General features: G+C 41.5%; 1 protein-coding gene across 3 annotated transcripts; it reads right to left on the bottom strand.

Annotated features, from left to right (window-relative positions):
• Positions 1-427: 427 nt before the first annotated feature.
• On the bottom strand, positions 428-19,921 carry LOC127598873 (hexokinase-1-like). Of its 3 annotated transcripts, none has more exons than XM_052062410.1 (21): positions 19,548-19,920; positions 13,557-13,719; positions 12,466-12,614; positions 12,256-12,375; positions 11,669-11,764; positions 11,478-11,577; positions 11,216-11,399; positions 10,455-10,610; positions 9,751-9,838; positions 9,247-9,392; positions 8,794-8,986; positions 8,598-8,709; positions 7,244-7,392; positions 6,801-6,920; positions 6,631-6,726; positions 6,288-6,387; positions 6,017-6,200; positions 5,673-5,828; positions 4,496-4,583; positions 2,661-2,806; positions 428-2,434 (listed from the first exon to the last, which is right to left on the bottom strand). In XM_052062410.1, exons 1-21 carry the CDS (start codon positions 19,608-19,610, stop codon positions 2,290-2,292), a joined length of 2,754 nt encoding a protein of 917 aa, XP_051918370.1. In that variant the 5' UTR covers positions 19,611-19,920; the 3' UTR covers positions 428-2,289. The 3 variants fall into 3 exon arrangements, with proteins under 3 accessions (XP_051918370.1, XP_051918371.1, XP_051918369.1); XM_052062411.1 differs by lacking the exon at positions 19,548-19,920 and adding an exon at positions 16,715-16,822; XM_052062409.1 differs by having other exon boundaries at positions 12,256-12,614; positions 19,548-19,921.
• Positions 19,922-20,799: the final 878 nt, after the last annotated feature.

The following is a 20,799-nucleotide window of genomic DNA, read 5'->3' as shown; positions in this document are numbered from 1 at the left end:
ATTAGTGTCCACTGCAGTAGCTATTGGCAGAATACATTAAATCTTCAAATACCGCTTTGTCTGCGCTTACAAGACTTTCCCTTTTGCTTCAACATATTGTCTTTCCTCACACATTTTCTTCTTTGCGCTCTGCTTAGGGAAAAAAAAAAGATGAATGTATTAATGGAATATAAATGTCATAGTTTTGTGAGGTAACTAATCAATGGTAAAAACTCAGTGGAAACTTTCTCGATGCTATTTACTAAAAGCAACGTCACAATGTGAACAATTGGTTTGTTGTCTGCAAAAACAGCATCAGTTGTTCAAGACCTGAACATATTTTAAGTATTTAATAAATGTGAGAATATTTTCCAGGAAACCGTACGTGGATTTTATTTTGGTTCGCAAACGCAACGCGAATGGCAGTTTTGACAGACCAAGGCATCAGTAATTCTGACATTGCTTTGACTTTATTGAATGACTGACAGTGTTGAACAGATACAGCTAAACAATTCAAGTGTTTGTGATCAATATTGACAATTATGGAGTGATCATTGAGGCAAATCAGGCTTTACTTTGCCATTCGTGAGAGTTATTATATTCTCTTGCCCACATAAGTGTGATTTATTTCTTATGTACAACACTGTAGCAGCTTCAATTTGTCTATTCTAAAATGGTATATATTTCAGGGACCCTGGTATGTGTCTTTGTCACTGTTACAATATTCTCCCAAAACCCCAACTATAACGCTAAAAGGGTCAAGAGCTGTTCTTATTGGGACAAACAGTAGGACTGATGAAATAGTGTGGCCCCCTCCAGCATTTAAGTTGCCCAGCCCTGCAACAGAAGGGCAAATTGGATTCGCAAACATCCTTATACTTCAAGTTCCAAATAGTTATGCACCGAGGATGGAGCCCTGATGGACACCAGGAACTCAAAGAGGATTTCCAACCCATGCATTAGCATTCACTTTTTGTAAAGCAAAAAACAAAACATAATTGATCACTTAAATATCTTCCTCCTGAGATTTAAAGAGCATTTATCAGACAAGAAGTAAGAATATTTAAAATCCTCCTCATCAGAATGTTTCAAATGATCTTAAAGTTTCAGCAAGTGTAATGTCCTTCCCACAGATTTGGGCTAGTGGTGCTGCAACTGGCACCCATAACACCTCAAGCACTTTCGTTCCTGTTGCGAACGAATTGATGGATTTGCAGCGCCTAGACATCAGCACCCCAGGATTGTGAACAAGGACAATTGTTCTTTGGATATAATTTACAGTAGATTACAAGAAAATGGAACACAAAAGAAGAGGAGCACAAGCACGTTCAGTAAGTATGCGTCACCCGAGCATAGATTGGATGTTCCATGTTCAATATTCACGTTTACATGACTGAGCTGATTAGAACAACAGCTTTCTCTTTGGATGTGTACTTGTGCATCATTATTGCAATGTTTACCATAATCATCTCCAGATATACAAATAAAATAAATAACAGCACATGTCAAATATATTGAATACCGGAATGATATCATAAAAGCTTTAAAGCACCAACAAAATTCCCTTTCACATATCATCCATCCATTATTTGATCCGCTTATCCTCACGAGTTTCGCGGGTGTGCTGGAGCCTATCCCAGCTGTCTTAGAGCAGTAGGCGGGGTACACCCTGAACTAGTTGCCAGTCAATCTCAGGGGCACACAGACGCAACTATTCACACTCACAATCACACAGAGGGACAATTTGGAGTTGCGACAATTAACCTGCTATGCATGCTTTTGGAATGTGGGATGAAACCGTGGCGGACATGTAAACGCCACACACCGACCGGTTTTGAACCCACGACGTCTATACTGTGAGGCAGACATGTGAACCAGTCAACCGCTGTGCCTCCCTTCATATATATTTGTGTATTTTGTGCAGACACATTCATCTAACTTTGGTACGGAATAAGATTTCATAAACGTGCAGCTACTTATTATCACGGAAGAACATTAATGCGACACGAAACTGACTGCAGTGAGACCATTGTCCAGTACTGTATTACGATCGACACTTTGCAATTACTAGAAAAATCCAGAGGGTGGCACCATTATACACCACGAAGCAAAGTTGTAGGGGTGTGTTTTAAAGCAATTGAATGAGCTATAATCTTCAAACTTTCAACATGTTCTACAGGTAATATATCAATTGTGCCACTAAATTGTTTTCCACATGGACGCACTACAGCATCTCCTGGAGTGTGGGACAGAGGAGGGGGCAGAGCAGCAAGGGGCCAGTCAAGGGAAGACACTGGACTGTGACAGTTATTAACTGTTGACCTCTTGTCTCAACCGGACGCCCACAGCTGTGATGAGCGCTGCCCCTTTGCCGCTGCCGTCCTCTGACAGCAGGAAGTTGACATGGCAGTGAGGGGCCAGTTCTTTGACGGTTTTGTGCATAATCCGGGAAAAGCTGTGCAGAAAAGAGAATTCGATAATTAGTTGAGTTGATGTCAAGTGACTGCTTACTTCACCTGCAACAATTAAAAAAAACATTTTAGTATCTTTACTGTCCATTTATCAGGTTTGCTGGATAATTTGTTATGGAAATGAGAAGGATGCCCTTTTCCAACCTGGATTAATGAGGCACTCGCAGAGAATCATTTTTGGTAAAACAAAATTGCAATCATGTAACTCACTGAGGATGGAGTTTGTAGAGAGTCCCATCCACCCCAACAGTGATGTTCAAATATTCCAAGCCACGGTTTTCCCTGATTTTATCAACAACGGCGGCCATTCCTGCCCCACAGAGCTGAGCGGCTCGACGTGACACTGCTCCACAAACCTGAAAAAAAAATCTTCATTGCAACACTTGGCAGCACAACGCTATTCTGAATCTCATCAGTTCAAAAAACCTTTAAAGACATGCATTTCCACATGTCAAATTTACAGATAGTCACACACAAAGCTTTTTTACTCACAGTTGTGCAAATCTTTCGTAAGTTTCAATATTTCCTAACAAATGTGCACCAACTGTATTTTATTCAACAGCCCTAGCACAGATACAATAAGGTTCAAAATAGTTTGTTTTGATAAGATTCTGCTGAAACTAGTCAGGGTGTGAAAGTTCAAATGGGAGGAGCACAATGTTAAAATCCTTTCTAAATTCAAAATACTTTCGGATTAAAATTGAGCCCCGGGGTTGCAGCCCTGAGCCCATGGAATGACCCTTAGAAGCAGTACAATGTTAAATTAAACTCAACTCAAGAGTGAGCCCTGGGGATACCTTGGGTCAAACATAGGGGGAAATGTGAGGGCTTTACAATATACCAATTAATATAATATTTTTAATTAAAACAATAACTGTACAGAATTTTGAAAGCAGAAAACTCTAGACCAGCCGAAGTTAGAATATTTCATTTGTAGTCATAGTTGACAAGGAGTAGTTAATGCCTTTATGACCCTATTACTCTACGACAAAAGAGGAAGGGTCTAACATAGGTTTGGAAGGATTGGGGAGGAGCAAAATGTGGTGCGCTACCATGGCTCGGTCTCATTTGGATCTGTGTGTGCCAAGCGGAAAAGGTCATGTGACCAGGTACGAGTTCTTGCATTCGCTGATGACGCGTCACAAAACAGTGTGAATTTATTCCGTTGCAAGTTATTATTCTTGAATTAGCTATTAATTGAGTTAATTTGTAATTCAGGTCGTCATCTATTCATTCATTTATAGACCCAGAGAGTGAAAGTTCTTATGGTCAGTCACACAGTTAATTCAATTGTCCATAGAAAAATATTTGAAATTCAGCCATGCAGTTTAGGTGCAGCGTAGTGTGTACAGAGTATTAGGAATAGTTGAGACAAACATCTATACACGGTCATAATTTGGAGCGAAGCAATATTACAAGCTTTTGTTTCAAATACAAACTGCAGTACTGCTAAGTGTGCAGCAGGGGTCCTTAAAGAGCTAATAGGAACGCAACATCGAGTGATGAAAGCTTGGCGGATATGCAAGAGACAATGTCTCATTAGTTCACAAGGCTTCACTTTTCCCATTGCTACCGAGGACACACGAGGGTTTGGGGCTGATAAACAATACAAGACTCACGAACCCCCCCAGCTGAAAACAACGGAATCCCTCTAAAAAGTCTGGTTAATCTTTGCAGGTGGTGGCACACTTGAAACTAGTTGCTAATTGGGTCACTCTCCACTGCAATTATTGGTCGGCTGAATAAGGACCACCAATCAGCAAAGAGCACGGGAGAGCTACTGCCCACATGAAAAGAAACCTCAACACACACAAAAATATATATATATTGATATATATATCATGGACCGTAACAGTACATTATTAGCTTCAAAAGAAGAAAATGACAGTATGATTGTTAAACGTATTTGTTTTAAATGACAAACAGTGAACGTGCACATTAGCTTCACACCAAGTCGCTAGGAATATATTTTTATAAGATATCCTTTATTTGTCCCACACTGGGGAAATTTATTCGTTGTATCGAGCAATCTGGCAAAACCGTACCTCTTTGACAATGATACCGTCATCACAGGTGCTGTCCAGGCCAAGGTGTTGCAAGATGGATCTCACTTGAAGTAACGCCAATCTGTCACTGGAGAAAGACACACACATCAAGAGTCACCAGGATGAAAAAAATCATTTTAATCAAGTTGAACAATACTCAACTAGGGATGGACATTTAACAAAATTCATCTACAGCGATAACAAATTAAAGCAATGGTTATTTTCCCAATATGATTTTCTAAGGGATTTTCTGTTGTGAGGTCTTGTTTTGAGCACAAGGGAAATATGAAAATATCGATGAATTTGTCCACCTAATTTTTTATTTCTCAAGCATTTGATTGATTCTCATGTAATATTCCTGTTACTTGAGACAATGACTTTAAGGCTTTCATCAGCTGGAAGCAATAATCACCAAAACTAAAAAAAATAAAATACCGGTATTCTAAAATTTCACTCTCTTTTTTTTGTTTGTTTTTGGGTTTGTTTGTTTTTTAGTTGAACAACATACAAGTGTTACTTAAAAGCTTTCCATGACTTCCTAGTATATTGAGATGTACCTGTAGTTGATGCTGAATCAATAGCCTCTCTTCTGGTTGTAATTCATTCATTCATTCATTCTTCCGTACCGCTTGATCCTCACTAGGGTCGCGGGGGGTGCTGGAGCCCAACCCAGCCGTCTCCGGGCAGTAGGCGGGGGACACCCTGAATCGGTTGCCAGCCAATCGCAGGGCACACATAGACGAACAACCATCCACGCTCACACTCACACCTAGGGACAATTTAGAGTGTTCAATCAGCCTGCCATGCATATTTTTGGAATGTGGGAGGAAACCGGAGCACCCGGAGAAAACCCACGCAGGCCCGGGGAGAACATGCAAACTCCACACAGGGAGGCCGGAGCTGGAATCGAACCCGGTACCTCTGCACTGTGAAGCCGACGTGCTAACCACTGGACTACCGGGCCCTGGTTGTAATTAAATACAGTAATTCAAGTTCGCATCAACTGCTTCATACATTAATAATTAACAATCAAGTCCACATAATTCCAATTCCACCTAATGATTGATTGATTGACTAACTCACACACCCACTCCGAGTGAGAACATATTGCGGTAAGCAAGCATCTTGCTGAGTATCTGGCCAAATTAAAAAAGTGTAGATTGAGGTGGTTTCTTACCTCTCAATCTGAGAGAGGAACTTGGTTTCAAAAATGCCTCTGGTCTTCAGTGTCTCAGAAATCTGCCCTCTGAAGAGGAAGCCCCTCTTGGTCAAGTCTATTAAGATGTTCCGCACTATTTCGCCAAGGTACATACCACTGCACATTTTCTCGTATCTGTTGCGCACACACATACACACACACACACACACACACACACACACACACACACGGTAAATCATGTATAAATGCACATTTAGTGTAAGTGGAAAGTACTTGTGACAAAAAAGTGAAGTGCTGTAAATAAATTCTCGATGCCCCGTCGATCAATCGAAGTCCAGCCCATAAAAGCCGAGTATATGTACCTCTGTTTTCCCGGATTGAGAGAGAAATCATCCACAGCACGGTCGTACTCGGTCCTGATGTCATCTAGGCATCCGTTATCACCGAAGGCACCCCACTCCATGTTGACACACATTCGCCCTGTATTGGAGTCTATCATCTCAATGTTCCTCATCTCCTCCATGTAACAGGCATTACTGCCGGTACCTACATGCAGACGTCAAGTCATTATATTATTCTATTACTGTATTTGGATCATCTCTTTGAAGTTCCCTTCATAAAATGTAAACTGACCAGCGATGAGCCCAATCTCACAGGTGGGTTCCTCGTACGCACAGGTCATCATGGTGCCCACGGTGTCATTGACTATAGCCACAACATCCAAGTCGAATTCCTTTCAAAGAAACAAAGAGTTACAGTGACGCAAGTTTATTTCATTCAAAGGAGCGGAAACAATTAAAGTCAAATCAATAGAGTCATTCTCTGTACATTTAAGATCGCTGTTATAATGGCTAAAGACTGTACAGGTCATTTCTATTTCTAATATTTCTTAAAACTACTAATTATTATTCGTATTAAGAGTGTCATGGAATCGATTGCATTTGATGTAAGAGGTCCCACCAAACTGTTTTCCTACCTCTCGTCTTTTAATGGCCTCTCTCAAAAGCCCCACCACATCTTCTCCTTCACAGTCTGTTGCCTTGAACCCTTTGGTCCACGTCACCAGAACTCCCTTTGTAGACACACACACACACAGGCTCAGAAAAGGCCACATGTTGAGAAAACTACAGACACAAAGCTACTCACGGCATCCAGGCTGGTCTGAAGGCAGGGGAATGAGAAGGTGAAGCCCAGAGGAAGACGAGCATTTTTCATCCCCATGTAGTCCAGGAAGTCACTTATACAATGCACAATGTGATCAAACAGCTGAAAGATGAAAAGCATGACACCCATGTAACATTATGTGAGAGTGTGGCGATAAATGTGTTGTTTTGTCGGTCAACGGTTTTTTTTTTAAGTGAAGCATGGGTCAAAAGGTAACAGACCGGATTATCTTGACAAAAAACAGTGAGGTCACCATTAATCCTAAACACCATACTAGCCAGTCTACATTAAAACAGCTCCAGTGCTGCTTATGAGCTTACCACTAACTTCCCACACCCTTCACATCCATTTTGTCAAGGTTATATGCTGTCGCCTATTTTGACGGCATGAACTGCATGATCTTTTCAATCAGATGTGAAGATCACCTCCTCTCCTGTTCCCTGCATCACTTCCAGAGGAATGGCGTAAATCTTGTTGTGCATCTCCACTGTTCTTTTCTTCCCAGAACGAATTTTGACCATCAGTACCCTGAAGTTGGTTCCTCCTAAATCCAAGGCCAGGAAATCACCATTTTCTGCAGTCAGACAGAAAGACGTGTTGACAAAATAATCAGTTCAATGCAAGATCAAAATGCATTTGCAGAATTCAAGATCAACTCATCCATGGTGCTTGGTACTGTATTTATGAAACAGCGCCATCAAACCATCCGGCCAAGGAAAAAAGTGGCGCAGCAACATCCGGCGGATTACAAGTAAAAGATAGCCTTCCGCTCCGACTGCAGTAAAAAGTTTAATCTTCTGCGTTACATGAAATAAAGACGCTTTCTTGGAGATTTTAATCCTTTCTTTTGCCGCTCCGCCGGCATCATTTCTGAGGAGCCCCGCAGCGAGTGACTCTGATAATGATACGAGAGAACCTGGCGTGTATGATGGGAGAATTTTTCCAGCTGTTCATTTCAGATACAGAAGATTCGGACTTGATTTGAGGAGGAGGACTGATCAAGAAATAACATGAGTACATTGTTAAATTCTTCAATAAAGTACAACTGAACTCAGTTTTGTTCCTGCTGCCTTTTTAAAAACATACGAAATACGCTAGCATGCATGCAAGTTACCATATTTTCTAAGCTAGCATAATGTTTTACCCCTGCGTCCGATCATACAATACGGTGCGCCATATGGTTGTGAAATTATGGTAAATCAGGTTATATTTTATGTTAATAATGAGAACGCCCATGTTTTCAAAGCAGGAACTTGCAGTATACCGTATCAATGACGGATTATGGGGTGAGGAAGCTGTTCTTGCCAGACTAAGACCTTCTCAGTGCAGACTTGTTTATATGAAAGTCAGGTCACAACGTGTGTGGGAGTACATCAGGACATGGCACAGCTCCTTAGACTAATGATAGCGCCTTCTCTTTTTGCTGCTGCTTTTCTCAGGCTTGACCTTTGCTGTTATCTCAAGTAAAAGTGTCAAATGCCAAACTGCACTGCATTGAGACTAATAACTTGAAAAATCCCTTCTTTCCAGATCCCTTATTAACACTAAAAGGACAAAAGTGACATTTATTAATAACATCAGACTGCTTCATTATATTAAGAGTTGTGCCTACTACCTTTGAAATCTGTTTTCATCCTTAAATGGTGGACCAAATCCACATTTTTTTCTATTATCTGTGAGCGCAATAGTTAGCCGTCCAAAAACATGTAAAGTATTCATATGACACATTTATACAGCATACCTACAGAGTCCTCACAAGAAAATGAGTCAGTGTCTAACCTGTGCCATCGGGAGTACTGCACACAAACGTTGGCAACATTTTCACGGTGGCAGACTCCTGCGTAGCCTTCGAAAGGCCATTTTGGATCTCAGTCCTCATTCGCTGCTTTACCTAGACAAACATACAACATCATTAGTAAAACTGAGCAATACGCTCACATGCCTAAGCAAATAACTCGTATCCGGCCCTCCTCACCTCCAGCAGCTGATCGGTCGTCAGGCGGAACTCTGACAGAGTTTGTGCGATTTGCCTCGATTGCTCAGCGAGTCTGTAGGCCACCGCCGTCACCATGGCGGCTCCTTTACCGCTACCGCTCTCTGACAGGAGAAACCGCACGTCAGAGTCGGGGACCAGTCGACGGACCGCCTTATGAAGACGACGGGCATACCTGAGGCAGATGTGTCAGAGAGGTTTGTCATTGTTGGAATTCAAACATAATTTTATTATTATGGTGTTTCAGTAGATTATGAACATAAATAGGGACCCAATATCAGAACATTCATAAAAGGCCAGGGGGTGCAAACTTTAGACAGCTACAAATACCTTGGGTCAATTGTGACCAGACAGAGATGTTCTGCAACATTTATACCGTCTCCATAAAATGGATGGTGATCGGAGTTCAAATAAACGCTTGTTTCCACAACTCACTGTGGGTGCATCTTGTAAAGAGATCCGTCAATGCCAACAGTGGTGCGCAGTCGGGCCACCCCTTTGTTCTCCTTGATCCTCTTGAGGATGCCCGCAAGCACTGCCGCTATCAGGTTGGCAGAGCGGAAAGAGACAATGGTGCAAACCTAAATGGAGCGGATGAGGGAAGAGAAACACATTAAAAGATCCACGCATGCTTTTTTTTCCCAAACCACTCACTAAGGAATAATGCAAAACTGGAATCTATCCCAGATGATCTGGTGCGATTAGTGGGCGAGGTTCACCCTGCACTTAACATCCGTCAATCAAATGTCTATCGCATAATGTCACAACCATTAAATCTGACTTTCACAGCTATGGTCTCCAATTAACCTACCATATATACGGTACATGTTATTGACTGTGCAAAGAAGCCAAGAATAGAGGATGAAATTGCACCAGAATTAGGCCAGCCTCCATTCCACAAAGAAGACTTTCAACATCTATTTTGGAAACAATACCCACATGTTGAACGGCAATGCAGTCTTCATCCGAGGGCTCCACACCAAGTCTGATTAAAATCTCTTTGGCCTTGGTTAATCCCTCCTTACTCCTAAACAAGACAGAGACAGAAAGAGTGACACTGTGCTGTAATCCAATAAAGTAGGGCGCCGCAAACTTTTTCAGCTCAATGCAAGGGAAGAAGTGTTTCGGGAATTTTTCAAGTTGGAACCTTGTCATGGGAATTATTGAGAGAAAACTACAAGACGGGAGTTTGCAACATTTCAGGTTTGATTATAAAGCAAGCAGAAGATGTCAGTTTGAAAAAACACCTTCCCTCTTTCAAAGAAACAAAAAAGATTTTGAAATGTGCCATGCCATTTTATTAAATTGCAAATTATATTCCTTTGGACACCCTTGTCCAAAGTTTACAGAAATATTTGCAGCTGAATTATAACAGCTAGCCAGGTAGAAGTGTTTAAATTTCAAGTTTCTACACTTGCGTATTTAGTTAGACAACACTTGGTATGCAACTAATTTCTTGAGATCGGAATTTTTGGCCTGTTTTCCTGCCGCTTCTCCTCGCTTTTGCTCATGTCCTTATTCATCATTTTTTTCATTAAAGGCTATAAACATTTATTTGACTTGACTTTGTGGCCTGCTATGGCACAGCAATGACCGATTGAATCACGATGCACATCAAGTTTGCCGTTTTGAATGAAACTTACTTCTCAATAGCGGACACGTGCTTGGTCTCAATCTTCCCTTTAGTAAGAAGCTCAGCGGTGATCCTTCCTTCAAACAGCAGACCGTCCCTGGCCATCTTGACCAGAATTAGGCGAACCATCTCGCCCATGTACAGTCCACTAACCATCTTCTCAAACCTGCAGCCCAATTACATTTGAGTTATCAAACTGATGATTACACAAGTTGCACTTGATAATAACAGTAGTTGTCCCTGAATTTGGAGACTTCATCGTACCAAGACATCTTTGTCAATTTTGTTTATTTAATTATTTATTTTCATGGTGAAGAACGACTAGCAAGGAAAAGAAGAGTTGGACTTGGCAAAAATAAATTCAATGAGCAAGGTTGCCTGTGCCAGATTCAACTTCGGCAGGAGCTGAACTCCAACATTTGTGAAGCAGCGCCAATGATAAAATCTGCAAACATTTGAATATTATGACTTGCTTGCATTTCAATAGATACATCTTTTTCATTTTTGACAAAGTCTATTTAGTTTCTCTGCCTTGGTTTCGGACATGTAGTTACTCAGATATTGAAATTTTGGATCATCCTGTATTTTCTTCAATGAGTCATCATCCAAGACAGGATTTTCTCTTCAATTTTCACTTCCTTTGGTCGTGACAGGATACTGTTTTACTGTGACATATTTATATAACAATGTCTCCTTGTAAATGGATTTTTTTTAAAAAAGCGTACACAAGAATGTATCAAGTAGCAGCATGAGTGAGCCAAAGGAACATACAGCTGTTTGCCGGGGTTCAGAGAGCCACGGTCAATCTCTCGGTCAAACTCTGTCCGGATGTCCTCCAACCAGCCATCGTCTCCAAAGGCTCCCCACTCAGTGTTCACACACATCCTGCCTTCGTCACCTTCCACCAGGTCGATGTGACGCAGCTCCTCCATGTAGCACGCGTTGGTGCCGGTTCCTAAAGGAAATATAATTATTCGTATAATAATTCTTGGATGAATTTAGCTCTCCTTTGGACACACTGTAAATGGAATACCGATAATAATTCCGACTTCACAGCGTTGGTCGTCGAAGCCGCACGTCATCATAGTTCCCACGGTATCGTTCACCACAGCCATGATGTCCGCTTCATAGTCCTGGAAGGAAGAGAAAAGATTTCAGTCATGGCGACCCTGACTTATTACCTGCTCTAAGTAAAACTTAAACAGAGATGAAGACATGACTTACGCCTCGTTTTTTGATGGATTTGTTGAGCAGCTGGACAACATCCAAGCCCTCGACTCCGCTCGCCTTGAAGCGCTTCGTCCATGTTATCAGAGTGCTCTGCAGACAGACAAAGCAGGGCTGTCTGTTACTCAAGATGCAACACCAACATTTCGTCCAAAAATATTATACTCACATTGGAGAATAGAGAAGTATAAGACCCAGTGTAAGATCAACTATGACACGTCAGCCATCTAGTGGTGACTGGTGATATTACAACTTGGATTCACAAATTGGCGAATTTTGATTTTTTTTTTGTCATTTTGTAAAACCAGCAAATGCCATGCCACCCCTCGCCCAGCATTTTTCATGGAATAAAGTAATCGTGGGGTGTGTAAATACAAAAAAAAGAAAACAATAAATAAACATTTATTTATTTACTCTTTTTTTTTTTTCATCAAGGGTCCCCTCAGGGTGTGGTCATGGGCTGCAGTTGCTAGTTTCCCATCATTGCTTTCGAAGCACGATTGGCACAGGGACATTGAGAAATAAGATGGCTCGATGATGAGCCAAGAGGAAATTGTCGTCGGGTGTTTAAAACTGAGTTTTACCTCATCAAGTTTGGTTTGCTGGCAAGGGAAGGAGAAGGTGAAGCCAACTGGCAGCTTCTTGTCTTTAATGTTATGCTTTTCCATGAAGTCACCCAGACACTCTGCCACATGGTCGAATAGCTGGAACAAGGCAGAGATGGAGGTGAGAACGAAGATGCCTTTGTGTGTGTGTGTGCGTGTGCGTGTGTGTGGGGGCGTGCGCGAACACACCCTAGTGCCGCTCCCGTGCATGATGTCCTCAGGTGTGTCGTAGCTCTGGCTCTCCATCTGAACCGTCTGCTTCTTCTCATGACTGACTTTGACGCGAAGGATCCTGAAGGCACTTCCTCCCAAATCCAACGCGATGAAGTCTCCTTTCTCTGTAGGAAACAAGAGTAAAGTTGTCACTGAAGAAAAAGGGGATGAGTAAAGAACGAACGAGCAGAAGGGACATGGTGGTAGTCATGGAAAATAACAGCTTCAAATTTTCTCTGAGGGGAAATTTTACTTCATCGTCAGTCGGTCCGTTTTAAAAATGTGATCCAGCACAAAGATTTGCACCCCACTTGGTACAGAATAGGGTAAATTGTGTCCTTTCATTTTGCAGTGTGGCACCAAATTAGCTACTTTAGTTTATTTTTAGTTTATACTATAATTTTGCTCGACTACCCAGGACACCTCTTGTCTTGGACATACATGATAAGAGTTGAGCGCGATATGCAGTGTTCATATGAACGCTGCCGCATTCTACATGCTGCAGTGTTCTGACCAAGATATTCTTCAACTGTCCACTTCCGTTGAAATGTATCTTGAAAGTTCATTGTAACTCGGGTCAAAAGTCCAATAGCAATCAAAAGTGTTCCTCATTGCTAAATCAACATGATTCCAGGAAATGACTGAGTCAATGTGAAAGTGCTTACAACGACAAAGGGTGCAATATTTGAATAATAACTTTGTTGAGTTGGGCCAGCGGTTAATTTTCAACTGCTGTATGGCTTTTAGATTACAACCCATAAAAAAATGCATCTGTCATAATTAAACAAATATTTTGCGTCAAATGCACTGCGCTTAACGGTCTGCTCTTTCCACTCTGGAATGATGGAGAAGAGACTCAAAACCACAAATACAGTAGAGAACTTTTTTAAAAGAGTCACACTTCCAGTGTGAGGGGTAGTGTGAAAAATGATTAGCTTGCTTGCTCAGCTGACTGATGGCAGCACAAAAGAGGGCATTCATATTAGAATTCCAAATTCGAAATGAATGGCACGAAATTGTGGACGATAGGAGAACAGTTTGCCTCATGGTGACACAGAAACACTGACCGGAGCCGTCGGGGATGGAGCGGACAAACGTCGGCAACATCTTTAGAGATGACGTGGTGTAGGTGTCGCGGCTCAATCCTTTGACCATCTCCATGCGAAAGCGCTGCGTGATGTCCAGTAGCGTCTCATCGGAGAAGCGCATGGAGTACAGGTACTTGTCAATCTGACAATACACACAAAGGAAACCATTCACGAGACAAAGTACAAATACTTTTTTTTTAACTTCATTATAAGTTAATGTTTGTTCAAATCACTCAAGTATCGCTTTCTGGCATTTTGTACAACAATGGCATAAATAAACACAACGGACCATTAAACGTTAATGTGAGGAAGGTTACAAAAGGAGTTCAGTTTTTTTAAACCCAAGGTTCATTAAAATCAAATTATTATCCAAGGCGCGGGAAAAAATGATTTGAAAGAGTCACAAAAGGCTGTTGTTTGCCAGATTTCAGTCGCAATCAGAAGTCAACTTCAGACTAAATTTGACGCATGTCATCATGTCTGAAAATTTGAAGATACTTTTGCTGATGATAAACGACCCAGATTTGTTTCCTTTATTTATTGAATGAATGGTTCAAACAAAGTCAATGTGGGGAACATCATTAAAAAATCTTTGGCCCTTATTCAACTAAAAGGAATTCTATTGAGCTCTAAAATGTTGAGATCAGGGTACACAAGAGCCTCAGATCTGGGCCATCATGCAATTCTCAAAACATCTGTCTCAGTCAGGCTGCTATAATCTATATATATATTGCGCGTCGTTCCGCACGCGGTATGTCCTTCCGTCTGTCCCTTTTCAAAACGTACCTACTTCACCGCGCCGCTGCGCGGCACCACTGCGCCGCTCAGGCAATGGCTCACTACGATCGCGCGGGCATCTTAGCGAAAAAATGTTGTCTACCCACAAGCATTGCAATGAAATTGTTAGTTATTTAGTAGAGCTAAACATCTCTTTATTTTCGCGATAAGCAATGAAGATGAACAAAAAGTTGAACCAAGCAACAACACTTTTGTGGGCCAAAGGCCCACCTTACCAGCCTTCCGCAGGAATTAGCTGATGAGCCGCCCGGAGGGCGGCGAACCAGCTAGTAATCCATATAACGTTTAATCCACACACAATTGGTCATGACGTACGTAATGAATCAACATTTGTCCATTCATTGCATCACAGTTTTCTAAAATTTGGTAATGGCCCCAGAGGACTTTAAAAAGAAAAATGTCACATCACATAAAACTTGTAGAGAAAGATAAAACCGTAGTTATTTACATAATCAAATACTGCATCACAGAAACAGAAACAGACAGTGTCTCGTTCCAAAAGAACGTTTTGGAATGTCAAAAGATCTGCTAATGTCTATGCAATTCCACACCCACGCACTAAATTGATCTCAGCTGTGAAATAAACACTGTTCGATTACTACTGCCCTGTTCTCTCACCCCCCCCCAAAAAAGGAAATGAATGACATCAAACCAGTACTGCGACTACATGTGCCATTGCCCCAATTTACATACGTCATAGTTGCGACACAGCTGCGCTTTGCCGTACCACATCTCTTTACTGGCAGAAAGCTTCCCACAGTGTTGAACACACTCACACAGCCCGTGTCACTTGTGTGGTGTTGAAAAGGATGTTAAACAAACCAATGTTGCGCCACGACAGGGAATGAACGGGCTCACGTCTTACTATGACTTGCTTCGTGGCTCTCTTCTTCTGTTTTGCAGAGGATTGAAGTACTCCGGCAATGTTCAATCCCCCTCAAATAACTTTTAAAACGCACATAGTAAGTCAGATTATTCAAGTGTTATTGCTTTTTTGTTTTTCATTCGTTGGCCTTGATGTCACATTTCCTGGGAGGCTCGTTCGTCCTTGTGTAACAAGATCATTAAAATGTCATTGTGGTTGTCTACTACGTCAGAGGAAATTGATTTGACTAAGCAGAAAGCCAGAATTGGAGACATTTGGTCTCTGTGAATGAAAAAAAAAAAGTACTGATAAGGTACAGATATTTAAATCAAACAGTAACTCAATTGTTTAAAAGGTTTTTAAGTTTTATCATGCTTACGGCTTCAAGGGATTCAAAGAAATATTCGGCTAACATTTGGGTTGACATTATCACATATGACCAGCAATATTTTATGCAAATTGAGATATGGCTTGAATTGTTTGGTTTTTTTCCTTAATGGGGTCAAGTGTTGATGATAGTGTGCCTGTGTTACATTCCCTATAACATCCCCACATGTGGAGTCTGGTTTGGAAGCTCATTCGCACATGCTCTAAATTGTCACTGGTCAACCCTCACACCCACCACTGATTACTTATTCAAAAATCACACATGATTCAACTTTTTGTTTTGCAACTTGTTAAAACCCTCAGAATCAGAAACAGTGAGCTCAGGTGAGTTTTAGCGGGGGGGGGGGGGGGGGGGGTATTAAAACCACAAAGTGCTGACAGCATCACAGAATGAACTGTGGTTAACTTTAGACCTTCCACTGCCCTTTCTCTCATTCTGCTGTTGGCTTTTTATGCATAACCTTGTTACACGAACAGCATTTTCCTCTTTCTTTTTGGAGAAAGCAGTCCGCATAAATAACAATGCGCGTCTTAGTTGAACAACTTGATCATAGGTGGGAAAAACTCTGTTTTTTTTTTTCTTCCATTTTTCACTTCTGTTAGTGGCACAACAGGTTTAGCTGCAGCAGCACTGATGTCACATGGCTGCATCTACAGCAGAAAATCATGACGTAGCGCCTTATCTGAGCTGTTCAAGGAAGCTGCTTAAAAAAAATAGAGAGAATCTTGATTCAAGCTACAAAATGTCACATTAAAATACATAACTTCAAAAAAAAAGCTGTGACCCGCTTGTGGGGGCTGGAAGGGATTAATGGCATTTCAATTCAAATAAATGACGAAAATAGATTTGATGTGAGAGCAAATCGAACTATGCGCTTTCATAACAAGTTCTTGTAAGTTACCACTGTACCATCTTTCCTCATTGAAATGAATGGCATTGCCATGAATCCATCCCATCTTGATTCAATTTTTTTAAAGTCGAAAATGTTTACACACACCCACACAGAGTATATGTGTGTTTGTGGGGGTGGGGGAGAGGGTGGTAAGGCTGGAATAGCGTGCTTTTTTTTCGCCCCTCTCAACACACCTTTTTTCTCTGCGACTTCACCTAGAGTTTTTCCTTCACATTCCGGAAATGGTCACACTCTCGATGGAAACTTCATTCCTCTTTCTTCCCCTTTACAACTTCCTTACACACCCTACACCTGCCAACAATTGACTGCTCTCCTTGTCACAAGCCTGCTTGGGGAACCTCTGAAACCTGACACTGTGGTGTTTGGCCATGTGCGTACACAAGCACAGACAGCAGGAAAGCTGCTGTCCTCTGCTCTACCCTAGCCTTGCATCGTGCCTTAGTCACAGTGAAACACATGCAATGTTTGGTCAAGGGCACTGCAGTGGATGGAGATAAAATGCTCTCGCATAAGCCTACCCCTTTTGGTGTAACCTTTAATATCTTGTATGCTTTTTTTGACGTCTTTCTTGTATTGTTTGAAAGAAAAATTAGGAACTGAAAAAAAATGAACTCAAACTAAAATACTTTTCCCACACTAGACAACATCGGGTGCCGACTGAGAGCTGCAGACACAGTTTGTATTACACAATGATGACGTGTGGATGTTTGCAAACGCATTTTTGGGCCAGTGTGTTTAGCAGAAACGTCACAAAAACGATCCCTCAGCTCAGGAGCTGCAAACCAACAGCACACCTGGCTGGAGTCTTGTAAGAGTGTGCGAAGGCTTCTGTGAGGTGCTTATAGTCACGTGGCTCAAAGCTGGCCTATTTCAGGGAGGCCGGGAGAACACACGAGAGAGAGGGAGGGAGGGAGAAACAGAAAGAGGAGGAAGGGCATATGATGCGCTGCATTGCATCAGATCCCATGCGCTCTTAATGTGTTTTGAATACCGCAGGTCGTTGTTCGATAACACCACACGCACACACACATTCACACACACAACACACACTCACACACACACACACACAGCGTGACAGACCTAACTAAACTTTCCCCCATTGGTAAAGGACACCGAGACTGAAAGAGAAGCTGATGACATCATCAGTGAGCGACTTTCAAGGGGCCCCCGGCTTTATGAGTGAATCATGGAGCACATGTTGTAGGGAGGAAAATGTGAATATATATGTTTTGACAGGGGGAACATAGAGGTAGGGATCTGTGCCGGTTTGCCTGGCAACATTATCAGATCAAGAAACATTTTAGGGCGTGGGGAAGTTGTAAACGATGGAAAAGACTGTAAGAGAGTGAAAAATGACTCGAGGTGCACAAAAATAGGCTCAATCACATTTAACCATGCAGGAATCTAAACAAGAGGGCTCCGCAGTGGGGAAGAAGTGAAATGTACACATTATTCTTATCTTAATGGTGTCCTACTCAACTCTTTCTTCACTCAACTTGACTTGACCTGCCTTTGCAGCAGCTCCTATATTTTGTTGTTCTACCTGTTCCTTTCATAACTTTGCTGCTGTGAATTGGGAATTTCTCCATTACGAGAATAATAAATGATTTCTTTTCTTTTCTTATCTTATCTTAACGTTTGCGCTCAAGGACTTCGTTCTTTTTTTTTAAAAACAAAAATCGGGAGCTCCTTTAAGTTCCCTTCAAAGAGACAATTAACATAAAACACTAAAGAAAAATAATGTTCAGACCCACTACAGCTTTTCATCAGCCATTTGAGTTTTAGTGAGACTTAAGCTGACACACAGCTGTTGTGATTTTATTGCAGTTAATATAAAATATAGCATGTTTTTATGTACCTACTGCAAAGTTCTCACATACCCATTACCCATAGGAACAGGGCTTTGCCTGGTTGGATAACACTGCTCTGGAGAACCTAACATGAATCAATACTGAGTGACCAGACTTGATTGGTTATGTTGCTAGGTAGAATGTGAAGCTGTGGATTTCCCAAGGGGCGCAGGTGAGGAAGCCCCAATATAATATTTGGCCCCTCTGAGGTGAACAAAATAATGTTCACATAAAATCTAAAGTTCCATTTTTTTCTCTCATGTCTTGTTTTAAAATTAAGGAAAAAAATAATTGACCTGTTTTGTCAGCCTCTGCTCTTTGCACGGAAAACATTTTGCAAATATCCTATCTTGAGCCACTGTCAATCTTTATATCATACAAAACTACGGTAAATAATTTTCACAAATCAGCCTCTTGGTATACAACATTAATTTGGGACACATTTCACTGCAGCACATTCCCAGACCTGCAAAGGTCTGTGATAAAAGCTGTTTAAATTTTAGAAATGAATCCATTTGTTTTTCATGTCTGTTCACTAACTGCTATTAATTTTGATCTAACAGTTCTGTGTTTGTGCATGTGAAGATTTAAAAAAAAATGTTGAATCTTTTCCCAGTCATTGTATCATCAGTAAGTGTATCATACTAGAGTGTGCGTGCGTGTGCGTGTGTGTGTGTGCGTGTGTGAGTGTGTTTGCGACCGTTTGTGCCCTTGAACGAACACTGACCAAAAATTGTTCATTCATTAAATTTATAAACACTTGCAAACCTTTATCACTCAGTCAGAAACAGTTTTTCTTCTCCCAAAGAAATTTAGCACATGTTAATTTTGACCATCTCAGCAAGCAGCCTGCATTGTGCGCTGCTTTTAAGTCCCCTCGAAAAAGAAAATAGCCCATTACTGGTGACAGTCACTGTTAGCGGTCATGGTCAAACCGTTATCAGCCGATATTATATTGTGGTTAGTGTTCATTTGTCCTTTTATCGTTTATTTACTCCTTCCTCCTAATCAGACCGTTTAAAACCAACAAGGAAGCATAGGTCCAAGACTCCTAGTCACACTCAGTCCCGCATGCAAGCTGCTAGGTAACCCAGTCAGACGAACAACTGTAATTGACACTCACAAAACGTGAAGTCAGACAAAATGGAGCACTCACCTTTTTAACCTGGTCATCCTTAAGTTCGGCGAAGTAGTACGCTAGTAGTTGGGCTGCGATCATCCTCCTCTCCTCTCCTCTCCTCTTCTCTCTCTCTCTCTCACCCTCTCTCTCTTCTATCTTGCTCTCCCTCTCTATCTCACACGCGCACACGGCCACACACACGGACGAACAGAGATAGAGGGAACGTGGGACGGGGAAGAAACCCACTTACAGGTCTACTTCATTCAACACTACCGGCCTCGTAAAATAGAGAAAGAGACGAATAAAGATAGACAATCGAGTAGTGGCAGCTTTCAAAGTAATCAGCTGGCTCATGTGTGTCACTTCTTGCTCGCCCGGCACGTGAGTGAAAGTAAGGAAGCAGTGAGCCAGCAACTTTGGAGGCAGGAGTCTGTGTATCGCAAGAAAGACATGCCCACCATCAGACACCGGATTGGATAGGAGTTGTACGCAGACGGTATATTTACATCTGTATCACCGCCCTGAGAAGGTTGGACCGTTGCTGAGGTACGACAGTGCTTGTGCCATATTTCATGTGTCAGCTCTTCACTTGAAACTGATGCAAGTCAATAGACTTCAGAAAGCGACGACCCATAAAATGCGCCTTTAAATCTCGCGCACACGCTACTATTACGTATGGGAAACAGGCATATGAAACAACACATATAAATTATAGTCTGATGATTATGATTTTGTAATCATAATGTGTTAAACTCAAATCTATCAGCAGTTTGGAGAATGGATGGATGTAGCCCTGTAATGGACACTCCAAGGTACTGTACAGTACATTGAAAACTGCAATACCCATATTTCAGCATTTATTATCACAGTAAGAGTTTATAGAAAATATGGCCTGACTGATTAATAAAGATTAACAAACTATGTAAAAACTGTCAAAGGTTCTATCTGTTATTCATATATTTTTTAAATCCTCTTTGTTGCTATAGGTGTTATTGTTCGCATTTAAACCCATGAAATCCGGCTATGAGCGTCCATATACAGGTACCGGTATTTCCAAGCAGCAAACAAATCACTCCACTTTGACACGTTCAATATGGCGGCGACGCTTACATACAATTCCTATCTATTGCGGAATCTTGCTAAAGTTTTTGTTTATGATTGAAGAGGAGAAATGCTCGCCTCTGGTTGGCTGCTCTACGGACAGGATGCAAACACAGTGTTAGTGGAGGCGGAATAGTTGAATAAGAGGGCACCTAATTAGAAACATAGAAAACAAGCCGAGTTACGC

The sequence above is a fragment of the Hippocampus zosterae genome, chromosome 4 (genome assembly GCF_025434085.1).
Source record: "Hippocampus zosterae strain Florida chromosome 4, ASM2543408v3, whole genome shotgun sequence".
In the NCBI taxonomy this organism is placed as follows: domain Eukaryota; kingdom Metazoa; phylum Chordata; class Actinopteri; order Syngnathiformes; family Syngnathidae; genus Hippocampus; species Hippocampus zosterae.
Note: the sequence above shows the minus strand (reverse complement) of the source record. Positions and strands in the feature narration are given on the sequence as shown.

Bases quoted from the DNA above. Each gene is read 5' to 3' on its own strand.
- LOC127598873 (XM_052062409.1), bottom strand. From the start codon at position 19,610: ATGATCGCAGCCCAACTACTAGCGTACTACTTCGCCGAACTTAAGGAT. The intron at 11,400-11,477 runs GTATTCCATTTA...TATTTCCTTTAG, and splicing joins TGAAGTCGGAATTATTATCG to GAACCGGCACCAACGCGTGC. The intron at 6,921-7,243 runs GTGATCTTCACA...TTCATCTTTCAG, and splicing joins TGCAGGGAACAGGAGAGGAG to CTGTTTGATCACATTGTGCA.